Here is a 17,471-nt window from a genome sequence, read left to right on the forward strand (position 1 = left end):
CGGTTTTTGACAAAATCTAGGGATTTTTTGGGGATATTTGAGCAAATCTGGGGATTTAGGGGTTTGTAGCGAAATCTAGGGATTTTTTGTCCGTCACTGACACTTCTTTTAAAGAGCGCTAAAATTCAAACGAGCCAATCAGATTTCAATATTGAATATACATCGAATGACGTCATGATTCTACGTTAAAAATGGCGCTTTTTGGCAAAATCTAGGGATTTTTGAGTAAATCTGGGGATTTAGGGATTTTTAGCGAAATCTAGGGATTTATAGCGAAATCCAGGGATTTATAGCGAAATCCAGGGATTTTTCTCTCACCCGCTAGGGATTTAATATCGGATCACTGTCTTCTATGGGCTGGTTCCACTGTGCGGCGATGAGGTGTCGGGGGGGGGGGGGGGGTCCGAAAAGCGCGCACGGTCCGGCAGCGCGGGCCGCGGCTCGGAGCCCGTCACCCGTGGATCGCGACTCCCCCCCCCCCCCCCGGTCCCCCGCACCCTACTCACGTGTGACGTCACGTGACCGGCACACCGACACGCTACCGCACGCTGCCCTGACGCGGCACGTTTCGCCGAGCAGTGCTCTTTCGTGAGTTGAGCAACCCACGACGACTGCGACACCGTCCGCGTGGCACGCCGAGCTTCATCGCGGATTCCCTCTCCATTCCGCGGCCTCCTTCCCCATTTGCACGCGTTTTCCGGACGATTTGGGGTGTTTTTTGGATGTAGCAAGGGTTTTTTTTTTTCGTATTGTGATTTGGCATTATCGCCCCGCGAAAGAGCACCCTTGTGGAGGGAATTCAAGTAAATCTATCCACCTTGACTTCCTCGGATTCTGCTGTTAATTCCGACTGTTTCCCGCCAATTTTCACGCGTTTTCGAGCCAATTTTTAGGTATTTTGGCGACTCTCAAAGGGTTTTTTTCATTGTGTAAATTGGCATTTTCACCCCCCGAGAGAGCATCCTTGTGGAGGGAAATCAAGTACTTGTATCCACCATTTCTTCTTTGGATTCTAGAGTTCGTTCCGAGTGTTTCGCGCCAGTTTTTACGCGTTTTCAAGGCGATTTTTAGAGGATTTTTTTTTGCGAATTTCAGGTGTTTTTTTCGTAGCGTGACTCGGTATTTTCGCTCCACGAGTGAGTACCCTTGTGGAGGAAATTCAAGTGCTTCTATCCACCACAACTTCTACAGAGTTTGCTGTCTATTCCGAGTGTGTCGCGCCAATTTGTATGTGTTTTTGCGACATTTCCAGTGTTTTTTTCGTTGTGTGAATCGGTCGTTTTGCCACGGCGGAGAGCGTCTTGCAGTGTATTCTCTGTCTACCGCGCCTCCCTCTGAATCCGCTGTTATTCCGAGTGTTTCCCGCCAATTTCCACGCGTTTTCGAGCCAATTTTTACGTGCTTTTGCAACCTTGAGTGTTTTTTTTCATTTTGTGAATCGGTCGTTTCTCCACAGAAAAGAGCGCCTTGTTTAAAGTAGGTATGCACCCTCTGTTTACCACGACTCCTTCGGAATCCAATGTTTCTCTAGTGGACTTCAGACCGATTCTTGAGTGTTTATAACTACATTTGAATCGTTTCTTTCTTTATGAGATTCGGTCGTTTCACTCCACGTGGACGTGCTTGGGTGCACCTTGGAATCGCCAATTTTTCGGTCCGAATCAGTGAGAGAGGATCGTTTGCTTCGACGACCGCGGGTGTAGAAGAACTGGTCCTCGCTGGATTCGATTCGCGGCTACCGGAGGAGCTCGAAGGCTCCGGAACCGGTTTAGGAGTTGGCGCCGGTTCTTCATGTGAGGAGCTCGCGAGTGACGTCATGGAGGAGCGACTCATCGGCGCAGTCCGCAAACGGATCTGTTTGTACGATGTCCGAGATCCCGACTACCGAGTCAACGAGAAGAGACTCGCCGCGTGGGAGGAGATCGGCCAGGAACTTGGGGTCGGGGGTAAGTTTCCTCTCAAAACTAAAAATGGATTGGGCTTAGCAGAATGGAACCGAGCTTCTCAGCTATTGCCAAAAACTGGGCAGTTTAATTTTTTCTAAGAGAGCGTTTGTGCGGATTCCTTTGAAAATTTAAAGGAATTTGCCTCGTACTATGCAGAAAATTTACTGAAACTTGCAAAAAACCGCACAACCGTTCTTATGTCAAAAATTAAATTTTTTAGTTAAATTTGGACGTATTTCTACCAAACAGACCTGTGGAGGTGAGAAATATGGGGTGTGCTCGTTAGTTCTCTTTGCGTAAGAGTGAATGAGAATAATAAAGCGCCAGTGACGTCAGCGGTGACAGATTCGGGATCAGGGTCGACATGTGCGGCTCGTGCGGAGTCTTTAACTCATGAGCCCTGTCCACAACGCTCTCTTGCTATGCCCAAGGCTCATGAATCCCGCATTCAGTAGGCACATAGGTCTGTTTGATAGAATGTAATATCCCGCTTTTCCAATTCTTCAAAAGGAATCACGCCCTCTTTTACATTGTTTCTTATGCAGCTTTCTAGAGCACACCCCATATTTCTCACCTGCACAAAGTTCTGTTTGATAGAAATACGTCCATTTGGCAATAGCTGATGTTGCTTGGTATCTTTTTGCTTTACGCGGTCCAAATAATCGAAAGAATTACCAATTTTTCTAAGACAAGTGACAAGCATAGGCGATAATTGGACGTGAGTCTGTCAAACGGAACTATGTGCATTATGACGTGAGCCCTGTCATGCATATATTTTTATGGGTCTCAGGGCTCGTATCTGAGTGCACATAGTTCCGTTTGATAGAAATACGTCCAATTCGTCGTTCAACACGACGAAAGAACGTAACTCCATTCGAGAGTTGCAAAGTTAACCCGAACAGTTCAATTTTTTACATGAATATACCTGTGCAATTTTCCCCTAAAATTTTAATGATTATAGCACGAGATCAGAAGAAAAATCAGAGAAATTTTTAGTTAGAATGACCAAGATTCTCCGAGTGAAAATGCAATTTGAGAGGGAAAATTTTGCAACATTGAAATGCAGTTACAATCTATCGTGAAGAGAACAAAAAATTGACCATCTATTTGTAGCAAAGGTTGATACAAACACCGATTTTAATTGAATCGCATCAAGTCATAGCAGTTTGAACCGAAAAGAAGAAGTTTGAAGTTTTATTCCCTCTTAAGTCTCAATATAAAGCTTAACGACTATTTTAATGTCCGAAATACTTTTTCTCAATTTTTAATTTTTAATCAGAGGAATCTCCAAGAAGGCTTCTAATAATTTTTTTTTCTGAAATGCAACTTGGGACGTTCTTGTTGGATTTAGTCCAAATGCACTCAAAAATTTACGGTATCGCTTTTTTCAAGGCATTCTATGGATAAAATGATTTCAATTACGATTATTGCTGCAGCACTATAAAATCACGAAACATTAAAGAAAAAATTCAAAAACTTTAGAAATCATTGAATTTGACACGGAAGAACCTTAAAATTTAAGAAACACACATCATATTTTCCTTTAATACATATTTGTTTTCATCAATTTAAATTAGAATAATCCATGTAGAGTGTGCAAACATTTCAAAATCATGAGTTGAGAATCGCTGACTTCGCGACTTTAAATATTAGAGCCCAACACAAAGCGGAGCGGCGTGGCGCCGTGGACAAAAATAAAAAATTCACAACTCGACAACTGATTAATTTTTTTTTTTTTTTTGGCGTTTGTTATCTTCATGATATTCCTGACTCACAATAATGGTTCATTGTCAAATTTTTCGCTCAAAACCACTTCAAATGTGGGTAGAAAGTGGGCTGGAAATGGTTCGAGAATCAATGGTCCATAAGAAACACACGGGAAATAGAAGTCAACTTCAAATAAAGATTTCTCGCTTGAAACGCAAAATGTTCTGGGTGCTTGATATTTTCTTAATCCTCAGATATCCAACTTCAATTCTATCAAAGAGATCTTGCGACTTTTTGCGACTATCAGAGATATTTGAAGTTAAATTTCGGGTGTTTCGCGTTGCTTTTACACTGTTAACATAGGGCTAATTCGAGGTTGCCAACTTGAAATGAACTTTTCTCAAAAAATCCCGAGATATAACAAAACCTACATGGATACTTCACGCATTGCGCAATGCTTGCAGTATCTCCTTAGGTTTGTAGGCGCCAATGCGCGTTTACCGCGCCGCAGCGTGCCACGGCGCCGCAAGCAACTATTTCACCACAGAGGTGTTGCACAGTATCATACGAAATTGAAGGCGCTCCAGCATATTAAGAGTGACAGGCATCCTTTAAGAGTACGGAGCTTCCCTCGCAAAATGAATCAAGATACTACGGTACGAGAAGAGAGCGGTAGTCCAAAGATCACTTAGTCCTAGCATCCGTATGTAATAACGTTTAGCATTTCATTAGAGAAAAAGTGATTTGACTCAGGCAGAATCATTCTTGAATGTGCCGTCAGGAAAAATTTATTTTGAATGAAGAATAACATCGCCGAACGAAAGCAGATTTCTGCTTGATGTAAGTGACTTTTCTTCTTGTGTAAGCATCTATTCTTCTTTATACAAGCATTATTTAGCCAGATTTTAACCACCCGAAGAACTTCTCTGACCAGAATATCCCACTTAGTGGGTCATTCAGCGTAGAGTACCTGTAATAATTAAGCGGCACGCCGCGCGCTGGCCCCTACAAACCTAACAGGATACTTCACGCATTGCGCAATGCGTGAAGTATCCTGTTAGGTTTGTAGGCGCCTATGCGAATGTCTCGTTTGTTGCCCGCCACGCCGCGGAGTGAAGCACAGAGGTGTTGCACAACATCATACGAAATTGTAGGCGCTCCAGCATATTAAGAATGACAGGCATCCTATTACAGTACGCAGCTTTCCTCGCAAAATAAATCAATATACTATGGTACAAAAAGAGGGCGGTAATCCAAAAAACTCACTAAGTCCTAGCATCCGTATTTAATAGCGTTCAGCATAATTTTTGAATTTCATTAGAGAAAAAGTGACTTGATTCAGACAGATACATTCTTGATGGTGCCGTCAGGAAGAATTTATTTTGAATCAAGAATAAAATCGCTGAATGAAAGCGGGTTTCTGCTTGATGTAAATGACTTTTTTTCTTGCATAAGCGTCTTTTATTCTTTATACAATCATCATTTTCTTCAATACTTCACAAGAAAACCTTCTCGGCGGTAAAATGCTTGAATTAAAGCACTTTATTCTCTAATGAAGTTCAAAAATCATGTTGAACATTATTTAATAAAGATACTAGGACTTAATACGTTTTTCGACTACCGCTCTCTTTTTGTAGTAGGCACTTGATTTAATTTGCAAGGGAGCTTCGTGCTTTTGAAAGATGCCATCAATCATGATACGTTGGGGTGCCTTCAAGCTCGTATGATACAGTGCAATACCTCGAGTTAGGTCAGGTTAACTCGTTAGGTTAACTCGTTAGGTTAATTCGTCGGCGCCGCGTCGTCGCAAAATTATCGTACACAGGAAAAATCTCAGAGCCTTCAGCTGAGGCAAATCAAAAGGTTTTTTCCGGTTCAGGTATAACAAGATAGGAATTTCTTGAGAGATAATAAAGTTCTGTTGCAACAAAGAGTCGTAGAGAGTTTTAGTGAATTTTCCCTCGTAGAATTGACGCCCCGCGTTCCCCCATTTTTAGCAAGAGCCTCAATTATATATTATTCGTCGTTGGACTTGATAAACAGAAAAAAAAAAAAAAAAACAAACATGCGGACCCTCATTCTTCCGAGACATTACACATTTGTATCTAAGAACTTCGTTAGCAATAGTCGTTTGTATGTACATGTGGACCAATTAGCTTTGGGTCTCAATTGGTACGTGGACCAAAACTCCCTTGCCGAAAAAACGCGTGGGCGTAAACAACTGGAAAAAACAGGCGCGCGCTCGGACAAAGAATCGTTGAAAAAATGTCCTTTAACCGTTTTGACACAATTTTACTAAGGAATCAATTAATTTTGAAGTCCATTTTAAAAAGAAAACTGAGAGCTACAAATTCAGTATACAACACAAGGGAAAGTCTTGTTGCTGTGTGAGGGTATGTGGGGGGGGGGTTGATGGTGTGTTGTCGTAGTTTGCTTAAGATATTAATTAAAAATGGAAAGTATTGCTAAAATGAATTACATAGATAAGTTTCCCTATAGGGAGATTACCATGCAATACAGGTGATCTTTAAAATGTTGGTTGCTTTCAGGCCCTAAATTTCATGAACACGTTTAAGACTTTCAGAGTTAAGTAAAACATTGTGAAGTAATACCAATAATTTCTCTTAATCATGAAAAATCCATGCCATAATAAGACATGTAGAGGAAAGTTTCGAATTCATAGATGGAAATGAAGTTTTGGGATTTCGGTCGGAGCAAAGTCGTTGGAGTCTCTACAGTGCATTTTTCAAGCACTCGGAACGCTAAACGTGCCAGAGATTTGGACCCTGTAAACCGTTTTTGGATGCATTTTCGTCGTATTTTTCTTTTGCTTCAAGAGTATTGTGGTGTTGGCGCTTCGGTCGTGGGAAGTTTAGGCTAAACTTCCCGCCAAGAATAAACATTTGTGGCGCGGGATATTTTATTTTCCATTTACACTTACTTTATTCTTCAATTTATGTTGAAAAGATTTTTTGGGATCACCAATGAAATGACCAATAAATACAGCTCTCCATCAGTAACAAAATTAATTGAAGAGCTAAGAAATTGTTCAACGTTTATTATACGGTTGATTTTAACTCGCCTTCAGCTGCGTCCGCAGCAATTGTTGTTACGAATATGTTGTGCGAGCTGATCTTCGCTCATTACATACTTAACTCTCTGAAGGCGTTTAATGTGCGAAAGTAGAGCACCCTGTTGGAGAACAACACAAGTAAGATTGAATGGACCGCTCAATCCGTGCTTCGTTTGTTCTCCGACATATTGCGCTACTTGTCCACAAAAAACGCCTTCAGAGAGTCTAGTATGTAATGAACTAAAATCAGCACGCACAACATATTCGTAGCAACAATTGCTGTAAACGCAGCTGAAGGCGAATTGATCAGTTAGAAAAAACAAAAAAAAAAGTATGAAAGGAAGTCTGCATGTAACGAGAGGGTGTTTATTCGATCGGGATGAATCGAACGAAATATAAAACCGTGGATCGATCAACACCGATTCAATGGCCAAATAAATTGAAATGCGGATCAAAATCAGTAGAAAACTTTCATTTACTATGAAAATTTCAAATTGCAATATCTAGAAATTAGGATCAGCCCAGATTTTGATTTTCCGCGATTTTAAGTCCACATGTACCATAGACTCATCCCGAGCTAACTGTTTTTGGGTACATTTTTGTCGCATTTTTGTTTGCTTGAAAACCACCGTGTAGGGTGTGGTGAATCCCCGAAACTGAAAGTTCCCACCTGTCACCAATAGGCCCTTTCTTTATCTCTGAGTAGGGAGAGTATAATCCACTGCGCCTTGTGGAGGGCTCAAGGGCCCAAAAATGGCAGCGCTTTAGTTTGAATTTTGAGGATTGGAGAGGGGGAGGGGTCATTGCCAACTTTTGACGGTTGTCACCAACCATATTTGCTGATAACCTTACTTGGTTTTCCTAGAAAATAGCAGACGATCAGTTGTAAAACTATGTAAATATGGCGTAATAATGCATTCAAGTAAAGTCCTCGTTGCGATATGCAAATAAAGCTACACTGAATAAAAATACTGGTAGAATTTACCATTCCTTCACGCTGCATTTCACACAGCGTGAATTCAAATTAAGTCGATTCTGCCAGAGAAATGGTTACTTGTACCAGTATATCGTGACGTTTACCTTTCTTCTGGCAGAATTCACTCTGAATTGACGCTGTGAGAAATACAGCGCGAAGGAATGGTAAATTCTACCAATCCTTTTTTTCAGTGTACATTTTGAGTCATTTTGTACCCACATTTACGTATAGCATCCGCCATTTTCGGGCCGTAGCAGGCTACATCCGGCCTAAGATGGCAGAGTTGAATTTCTAAATCCAGCTGTTGAGTAACGTTCTACTAACCACCACCTAATGTAACAGTTGTAATTTATATTTTTAATTATTGTATAGTGTTTTTTGACCTGTGCCATAGCCCTAATAATGGGGCTCTCATGTACGAAAGTTATAATAAATAAATAAATAAATAAGAGTCAATCAGAGGTGATAACCGCAGTGGGCATACTCACCTAGTAAAAGTACTCGATCTCTGACAATGAGTAAATTTCTAAGTCGTGTTTTCTGGGATGTTGACAGCGGACAAGGCGAAGAAGGAATGGGAGAAACTGCGGCGGTGCTTCACGAACGCCCTCCACCGGCGGAGACAGAAACGAAGCCTGGACGAGTCGCGGGCGATGCCGCCGTGGAAGTACGAGGAGGCCATGTCCTTCCTGATGCCCTCCTACAAAGTCAAGAAGATGCTCAACGCGCAAGGCCAGGAGGAGCCCGGCGAACTTGCCGTCTACGACCCGGAGCCCTACCTCGACCACGTCAGTCTCAAGTCCGAGGAGCATTCCGAGGACAGCGACCTAGAGGATCATTTCGTCGTCCATAATTCGGTAAGCGTCATTTTGACGTATTTCTGTCAAAAGAAACCATGTCGACGGTGTAAGTCGGCAATCACATAACTCGTTTGCGGTGTCTGAAAATCTCCGTCTCTATAATATTTTTTTAAAGGAGAGCAAATTGACATTAGTTCTTGAAGTTTTTGCAGAATTTTCTTCAATTAGAGAAGAAAAAGCACGAAAGTTGTGAAGAATTGTCGTTAAGTAGTTATCCGTTTAAAAAATAAAGTATGATAGGAAGTTGTGAAGAATTGTCGTTAAGTAGTTATCCGTTTAAAAAATAAAGTATGATAGGAAGTCTGCGACGTCGCAAACCGAGTTATGTGATTGCCGACTTACACCGTCGATGTGCATTATGACGTGAGCCCTGTTATGCATATATTTTTATGGGTCTCAGGGCTCAAGTCTCAATGTACGTAATTTCGTTTGGCAAAAGTACGTCCATCTTACAGTCTTCATCGTGGTTTCCTGGTACGGGGACCCTGGTGAAAATAGGTGATAGGAACTGCGTTTCAAAGGACCATAGGAATTCTTATAGCCGGCTATAGGAGACGACAGAAAATCATATATCTGGCTGTAGAAAGCGAAGAATATCATACAACCGGGTTGTGCGAAGTGGAAAAAAAATTATAGCAAGGCTTTACTGCCGTACTGCGGAAGAACGCTGCAACAATCGGGAGTTGCCAAATTTCCTTCGATAAAATGTTTATTTTTGGGGCAAGTCATGAATATTCGTCCTTGAAATTTACAGGAACTTAAGGCGAGATTGCGAACAAAATTACCTGTAAATTTTGAAGAAAAATATTCATCAGTCTACCAGGAGATTCGTGTTTTATCAAAGGGAATTTGGCAACGCCTGAAGGCTCATACGGCGTTTTTCCTTAGCACGGCAGTATAGCTCCTATCGCCGTACTGTACAGAAAATTGCCTGGCTATATAGCTTTACCGCCATCGGCCATAAAGGCTATACGAAATTGTATAGCCGGCTATATAAGCTATAGCAAGTTTTACAGCCGGCTGTAGGTTTATAGTATTTTAGAACACAGATTCTACTCCCAATTTTTACCAGGGAATAACCGGGAACTCGGGAGTAATCAGGAATGAAAAATTTTAAGGAAATTAGGGAATCAGTGCATTGAGCGTTCTCTTTTCAGAATAAAATCTATTTTTTTCACGTGACCGAACTCCTGGTTCATGTAACCGAACTTCATTCATAAGTTCTTTTAACCTCATAAGTTCGGTCACACGAACTGAAAGTTGGGTTTGACGAACGGAAGAGTTGGGATGGTATGGAACACCATGTTCTCCTTCATTTTGTGGATATGCAATTGTACCTATTTGGAAGTCGAAATAGTTGGATCGCGCGTGTTTTGTCCCAATTTTATCTTCTTGGAAGTCGAAATTGTTGTATCACAGGTTTCGCCCTTTAACTATTCTATTTAGTCCTCTCTCGGCTCTTGACCCTCGAAAATTCGACTCGAGATCCAAAATTTGTGCCCTGTTTGGAAATGCGTAGGGCAGCGCGCGTACACCACTTCAGGAAGTGTACACAAAAATGGAGCGGATTTTGATTAAATAGCAATACTTCGATTTTGTATCATCCATAATCCAAGGTAGCAGCCTACACCATTCTCCCAATGTCCACACGGAAAAAAATAACTCAGAGCTGAGCCCTAACGCTTTAGGTAAGATAGCACCGACCAATAGCCTCAGGAGCAAGCTATGAGTTGGTTCCATTCCGTTCAATAATTTATTTCTATTCATAAAAACATAAAACGGTAACGGCCACATTGAATACCTCAAGTAACAAATTTGATTATTTCGTTTGAAAAAAAGAAGAAACAGGAAGAGAGGAGGTTCAATGAAAAATATTTGAAACTGGAATGAGGAATCGACTCACTCTTTATGTGCCTGAATTAGAGTTGAAAGAGTGACACCGTAAACTGACCTGCAGCCACTAGAAAATGCGAATAGGTAATGTAACGATTTATATTGATCTAACACGAACATTTGAAATACTGGTGGCTGCTTACTTATTTGGTTTCTGGAGCCGCCAGCGAGTTTTGTTGTGTAAATCTCATTTCCTCCTGTTAGAATGTAGGATATCAATGTCTTGAAAGCAAAACCATTTATCTTCACTGAGGTGTTCCAGAATTTCCGCTCCTATTTTATTTCTTCGAAATTGTTTGTAGAATTGTTTGTTTCGAGAAAACAAGCCAATTTTATAGTTCAAAATGCATACAAAATATTCTGCTCATAGAGAAGGAAATACGTGGAAGTTTTAGAAAAATCACGTTAATTAGTTTTCCGAAGAAAAAATAAAGTATGACAGGAGGATTGCATTTTACAAAAAGGAACCACTAGCATTGCAATGATGCTAAGATTGTGCAACTTCATCCTTTGCAAAAAAATTGCGGAAATTCTGAAAAACTATCAAATTTAGATGGTAATTTTTGTCTTAAATTTACAGTTTTTAGCAAGTAAAATAGAAACTATTAAGGGATGATCGGGTTTTTCCTCCAATAAGACAAAAGAAGTTGCACAATCTTAGCAACATTGCAATGCTAGTGGTTCCTTTTTACAAAATGCAATCCAGGAAGTCTGCGACGTTTCAAATGGAGATACTTGGTTTCGCACTTTGGTCATCGATATGTAGGAATGGAATGTATTGAATGGGGTGCATTGAATGTTGTTAGAATGTTAGATATGTGTATGAGATATCAATTCTACATTTAATAAGTCCCCAAAATGTATTTCAGTTGATGAAAAGCAAAAAATCTGTTCTGCCAAGCTAAGGAAGACGACCGCACGAACCTTAAGTAGTTGTCACATTCCCTCTAACGAAAAACGAATAAACTGTAAAAATTGTGTAAGATTTTCTTCAATTTGTTCAGGTAATTTTGTCCGCAATTTAATCTGAAATCTCCGGCAGTTTCAAGGAAAAATATACACAACTTTCCTCAGAAATGCTTGTTTTATCCGGGGAAATTTGGCAACTCTCGAATGTCCATGCGGCATTTTTCCCTAGCAGAGCAGAGTTGTTTCAAGGGATTTCTTAAAAGCGCGAGTCCTAAGCAGAGACACGAGACCCTCCACGGGCCTCTTCGCGAAAGGTGGAAGCTTTTACTTTCGGGGATTCAACACTTCCTTATGGACAATTAAAAGGGAGCAACAGTCATCACTCTTTCTTCCGCTGTTGACCTACCTACATGGTGGATGATGAGCTTCGGGTGACGTCATGAGCCGAATAAGTTTCCCAAACCTCGGCTTGTTTTGGCTTGTTTGCAAAACGAAACGGCCAACACCTTGTTAAACATCAACCATGTAGGTAAGTCAACAGTTTAACATTGATGCCCCAAAAGGAAAAGCTTCCACAATAGCCAAGATACGAGTGGAGGGTCTAGTTAGAGTACCTATATAGCGAGAGTATGGACAGATCGCTTCATGGAGGGCTTAGGGCCCAAAAGTGCAGCCACCCTTCTAACCAACTTCTAACGCACAAAATTTCACCGCCAGTCTGCACATTCCAATTCTAACCAAGATGGCTAAGAATGTACATAAATGAGCGTTCTTCCGCAAAAATGAGTAAAATGCAACAAGTAAGTCAAATACGTGCTTTATAAACGATGGTTCGTAACAATTGTATTAGTAAAGCACTCTGGATAATTGAGACTCATAGGTTGGCTGCATTTCTGGGCCCTAACTTTATTCGCGGAAACATCGGTGAAGGCCTGATGGATTTTCGGAGTTTCACATCTGTCTATACTCTCGCTATACACGTACTCTAGGTCTAGTTGTAAGTCTTCCAGCTGGTTTTGAGCAGGGATATTTTTAACGGTGTTGTCGTGTGGTTTCAGCACTGCTCTTCGACGGTTCCGATGGACGCGTCGCTGAAGGAGGGGAGGAAGAGGAGGCGGAGTGAGGAGGACATCCCGGTGGACGAGATCCCGATCCCTGACTGCATCCTGAGGGACAGCTCTCCGCGGAGGACCCTCCCCCTCCGACAGGACGACGTCCGGGACATGGACGAGACGGAGCTCTTCTTCCTGAGTCTGGCGAGGACGACCAAGACCCTGCCCCCGGCGCAGCAGGCCAGGGTCAAGCTCCTGGTCAGCCAGGCCGTCTTCCAGGCCCAGATGTCCTCCGTTGAGCCGGTCAACCTGTCGCTCCACAAGTCCAACAACAGCTGATGTCTTGCCTAGTTGCCCAGGATTTTTAGCGCAAGGTGAATCTAGAGTCCCTTTATACTGAGAGTCAAGACAACACCCCTCATGGAGTCACAAACGGGAATAAAGATTACACAAATTGAACGTTTTTCGTAATCTTTGATCGGCTCATTCTTAAATTCCTTTCTCCGTTCCTTCTCTCATTCCGTTTGTTCCTTGCCGAACCCGAAATTCCTCGGTCCATTCCAGATTATAATCTTTGCAATGGGTGTAAATGTAATCTTTATTCCCGTTTGTGACACTGTGAAGGCCTAAAATACGGTTAACCAATCAGAAATGGATTCGCATTGTCTTGACTCTCAGTATAAAGGGACTCTAGGTGAATCCAGGGTTTGATTAGGGATAATTCAAGATTAGGGATAGCGCCACCAGTCACCATTGAGAATTTCACTTTCCTTCGATGATTACTGAAATAATATTGTTCATATTAAAAAAAAGCAGATCAATAAGATATAGCTTATTTTTTGCTCGATTTTTTGAGTCAAAAATATGTCAATTAGAATTACAAGCGCAGTGAAAGTACGGTTGAAACTTTCAGCTCAGCGGCGGCGGCCAAGCGCGCAACCGAACCCCTAATGCTCTGTCTTTCCCTCTCCCAGTGCCGCAATGGGAATTACTCTCCGCCGTAGTTACGACTTTATTTTTGGGAATTTTGAGAATATTTTTTTACTGAGTGTTCCTCAAGTATGTTGCTATGCAGAAAAGGTGGAAAACGTTTTACCCTTATTCCTTAGTGCCAGCGATCATTTCCCGTCAGTTTTGCACTGATACTCATTTTAGAGTTCAAATTTTTGACTCTATAAAAAAAAAAAAAAATCGAATTTGTTGGCCTTGCTTCCCCCGCAAAATCGTGTGGACTCACCTCTATTTTACCACCTTCTTACATGCTTGTACAGTTCGGGCAACATGTTTTGGTGTTTTTTTTTTTGGTTTTTTTTTTTCTTTTTTTTCCTCATCTCCTGAGCAATTATTCAAAAACGTGTTGTGGGTAATGTGTTTTGAAAAGAAACCGAAGTTTGGCAAACTTGATTGGCTCATGAAGTTGCCCGAAGCTCATAAACCATCTGGTAGGCCAACAGCCGAAAAAAGGGCGATGGCGGATTCTCCATTATAATTGTCCAAAAGGAGGTTTTGAATCCTCGAAAGTAAAATCTTCCACCTTTCACGAAGAGGCCCGTGGAGGGTCTCCCCATCTCCTTTCGTCTCTGCATGGATAGGAAACCAAAAGCCCGAAGATTGCTATGTATAGTGTTTCACGACGAACACAATGATCTAAATGAAAATTGTAAAAAAAAATTGATGAACACCGGGAGTAGCATTTTTGACGATTTCAACGCCGTCAACGGCTCACTCCATAGTTTTGAGTCATGCTGTGATCGCCTTATATATATTTTTGAATTTTCCCAAATCATGTCATTTTCGTATTTTTTCTATGTACTCTTGGAATGAACCAGAACTAGCTCATCTTTGTTTAAGTATCTTGAAGTCTGATGTTTCTTTTTGAAAATTGTATTAGTTCCTGCAAGACCTAGAAAATGTAAATAGTACCGACAAAACGCTCTGTAATTAATTTTTGTACAATACAGTTTATATGTTTTTAAGTTCGAATTTTAAAGTTGTGTTTTAAAGCAGACTGCTTTACTAGTTTTCAGTAACCATCATGAATAGCAAAAGGTATTTATGAGTGACTGATTATTTTCTGTTGTAGTTTTATGACTGATATTTGCAGGGAGATAAAACTAACCGAAGAATAAGGGCAAAGCCCCATTTTTATGGCGCTGAGTAGTCCTCCCCCTCCCCCCCCCCCCAACGATTGAAATGAATTTAAACCTTAGTCTCAAACCTTTTAGTTAACATTTTCTTCATTTTGTCTCCTTTTGGACGACTTTTCCTGCTCAAACCTATCCATAATAAAGACGTGCGATTAAATCTGAAACATATTTGGACGTATTTCTGCCAAACAGAACTATGTGCAGGTGGTAAGATGGCTGGATGGTGGAGTCGCGGTGAGCTGGATAAGAAACAATGTAAAAGTGTGCGTGTGTGCGTGATTCTTTTTAGTAAATGGAAAAGCGGTCTCAAAATTGACGTCGATTCTCCAGAAAAAGACGGTTTCCCATGTAATCGACCCCGAGGACTCTAAATTTCATGTTCCCTGAGCTCTTCGGGGTCGATTACATGGGAAACCGTCTTTTTCTGGAGAATCGACGTCAATGTTGCGACCAAAGAGGAATCCTGAGAAATTTTTGGCGGGGGCGAGGCCCCCTTCCTCAGGGGTTACTTTCTGCCGTTCAGGGGGGTCAATTAGAACTCTTAGAAGTCACTTAAGATGTAAATGTGTTCTGCTCCTCAATTTGGATGCAATCAATTTGCGATTTGGAAAGGAGCCCCGATTTTTAAAATTGGGCCCCCCCGTTTAACCCCCAAGGGGAGCTAGAGGAGCTTCGGGACCATGAAATTTGGATTACTCGAGGTCGATTACCTTGGAAACCGCCTTTTTCTGGAGAATTTACGTCAATTTTGAGACCAAAGAGAAATTATGGAGGGGGGGTACTGTCCCCCTCTTTAGGGGGTCATTTTTGGGCCTTGGATGGTCCGATTTTGGATTTTCAGGGGTCAATGGGCCTGTTGCATGCAAGAGATACAGCCGCGCGAATAGACTTTTTAGAGGTTAAATGACACGAAAATTACGATGATCACATTAAAAAAGTCTGAAATACACTCCTTACTGCGCAATTTGCGTTGTTAGGAACGCGCTTTTTCAAATTTCCCGCGTCTGGGGGCAGTTTTCTAATCACCGGAAACGAGCGAATGTCGGGCTCGGTGATTTCCGGAAGATGCCGAGTCGTTGTTGTTGTTGTTATTTTTTCCTTCAGTTTGTTTACAAACCCAACGTAATCTCATATTGTGGTCCATATACGCTTTATGCGGTAACCAAATCGATCAACTTTTAAATATCCAACGCAATCCTTCTACATTTCATTTCACGATGTCACGAGCTCCGATTTTTAGGTTATGTTGCCAGTTTTAGTTAACCGGAAATAACCGCGAGTTGCCGTTAATTGTTTCCGTTAGAAAACTGCCCCCAGACGCGGGAAATTTGAAAAAGCGCGTTCCTAACAACACAAATTGCGCAGTAAGGAGTGTATTTCAGACTTTTTTAATGTGACCATCGTAATTTTCGTGTCATTTAACCTCTAAAAAGTCTATTCGCACGGCTGTATCTCTTGCATGCAACAGGCCCATTCCATGTGAAATTTTCCGTGCTTTTCAATTCTGATGCGATCTATCCGCAATTCGGTCGGGAACCGTGACTTTTAGCATCGTGACCCCCCCTTTACCCCCAAGGGGAGGTGGGGGGGGGGGGGTTTCGGGACCACGAAATTCGGATTCCTTGGGGTCAATTCCCTATTCAACCCTGCGGTCCCCGACTTCGTACGACCTATACCAACCGAGAAAAAGGCCTGGTACGGGTGGTCTGAAACACCCTGTATGTTGGACCCATGAGCCGTGGGCATAGGACAAAAACGTTGTGAGCGGGGCTCATGAGTTAAAGCAGCTCAAACATGACCGCGGCGGTGGCGGCTTCGTTGCGTCTGACGTCACCGGCGCTTTATAGTCCCCATTCGCACACCCCATATTTCCCATCCGCACATAGTTCTGTTCGGTAGAAATACGTCTTTTTTTTAAATTTGGGTACCAGAAATAATGCAAAATGAGCTCTTCGATTTTGAAGAGCCTTATACGAAAGGAATAAAATAGGACAACAAAATATGAAAATTCAATGTCACCAGAGCGCAGAGCCTTTTGAGCTTACGTTCGACTAGCAGGAGTCCTTGCCTCATCCGCGATATGCATAGATGACCGTCAAAAATTTGCCTTCAAATCAGAGACTAGGCAAAATATCACACTTGCTCGGTCATTGACAATAACACACACCTTCTTGTTGGGCACTCGAAATCTTAGTATGAGCGATACTGAGCTTCATGGCCATGGACATCGGCTTCTCTAAACAAATTTTAAACTTGAGAGGGTAAAGGATCATTCTGTTAGGGCGGTTTTCGAATGACGTGCAGGCGGCTTTTCAACGTTTTCTTAATATTAAATCATTTCCTGGAAGATTATACACTGAAAAAATAAGTTTTATAATCCAAAATAATAAACAAAAAATGAGCCAGCACTAAAATCATCAATTGAATCACATAAGGCATGCGTATTTATTTTGAGTTCACTCTCATTCCATCACTATTCGCATCGAAATGATACCGTGCACAGCCATGAAAACTCATATTGTTTGATAAGCTCTTGAAAATTGGTTATTGCAATAGGCTTGAGTTGGTTCAAATCGATAATACTTCCATATACTACTGAATAGGCTAAGAAACCAAGTATCATGTGTTTCCTCATCAAAATTTCACGTTTAACATGTTGTGAACTTTAATTATTTCAAAATGCTCACAAAATTCCACAAATTAATTACAATACTGTATTTATTTAATTTTTTTTTAATATAAATAGATTCTCAAGGTGAATACCAATCATTCAATGGAGTGAACAATTCAGCGCTCAACTGAATAAATAATTGATCATTTTTCAATTCTGGGACTTGTCTCAAAAATGTCCACGCACCACATCCCGCTGTAGTGCTTCAAGTATTTGTATACACACAAAGTTTGACCG

General features: G+C 41.4%; 1 protein-coding gene across 1 annotated transcript; it reads left to right on the forward strand.

Annotated features, from left to right (window-relative positions):
• The first annotated feature begins 583 nt into the window (after nucleotides 1-583).
• Nucleotides 584-14,525, forward strand: LOC109032635 (uncharacterized). Its single transcript, XM_019044870.2, has 3 exons — nucleotides 584-1,946; nucleotides 8,258-8,559; nucleotides 12,423-14,525. The coding sequence occupies exons 1-3, from the start codon at nucleotides 1,589-1,591 to the stop codon at nucleotides 12,753-12,755; spliced, it is 993 nt and encodes a 330-aa protein (XP_018900415.2). The 5' UTR covers nucleotides 584-1,588; the 3' UTR covers nucleotides 12,756-14,525.
• The last annotated feature ends 2,946 nt before the right edge of the window (nucleotides 14,526-17,471 follow it).

This window comes from Bemisia tabaci, chromosome 6 (assembly GCF_918797505.1).
Source record: "Bemisia tabaci chromosome 6, PGI_BMITA_v3".
Classification (NCBI taxonomy): Eukaryota; Metazoa; Arthropoda; class Insecta; order Hemiptera; family Aleyrodidae; genus Bemisia; species Bemisia tabaci.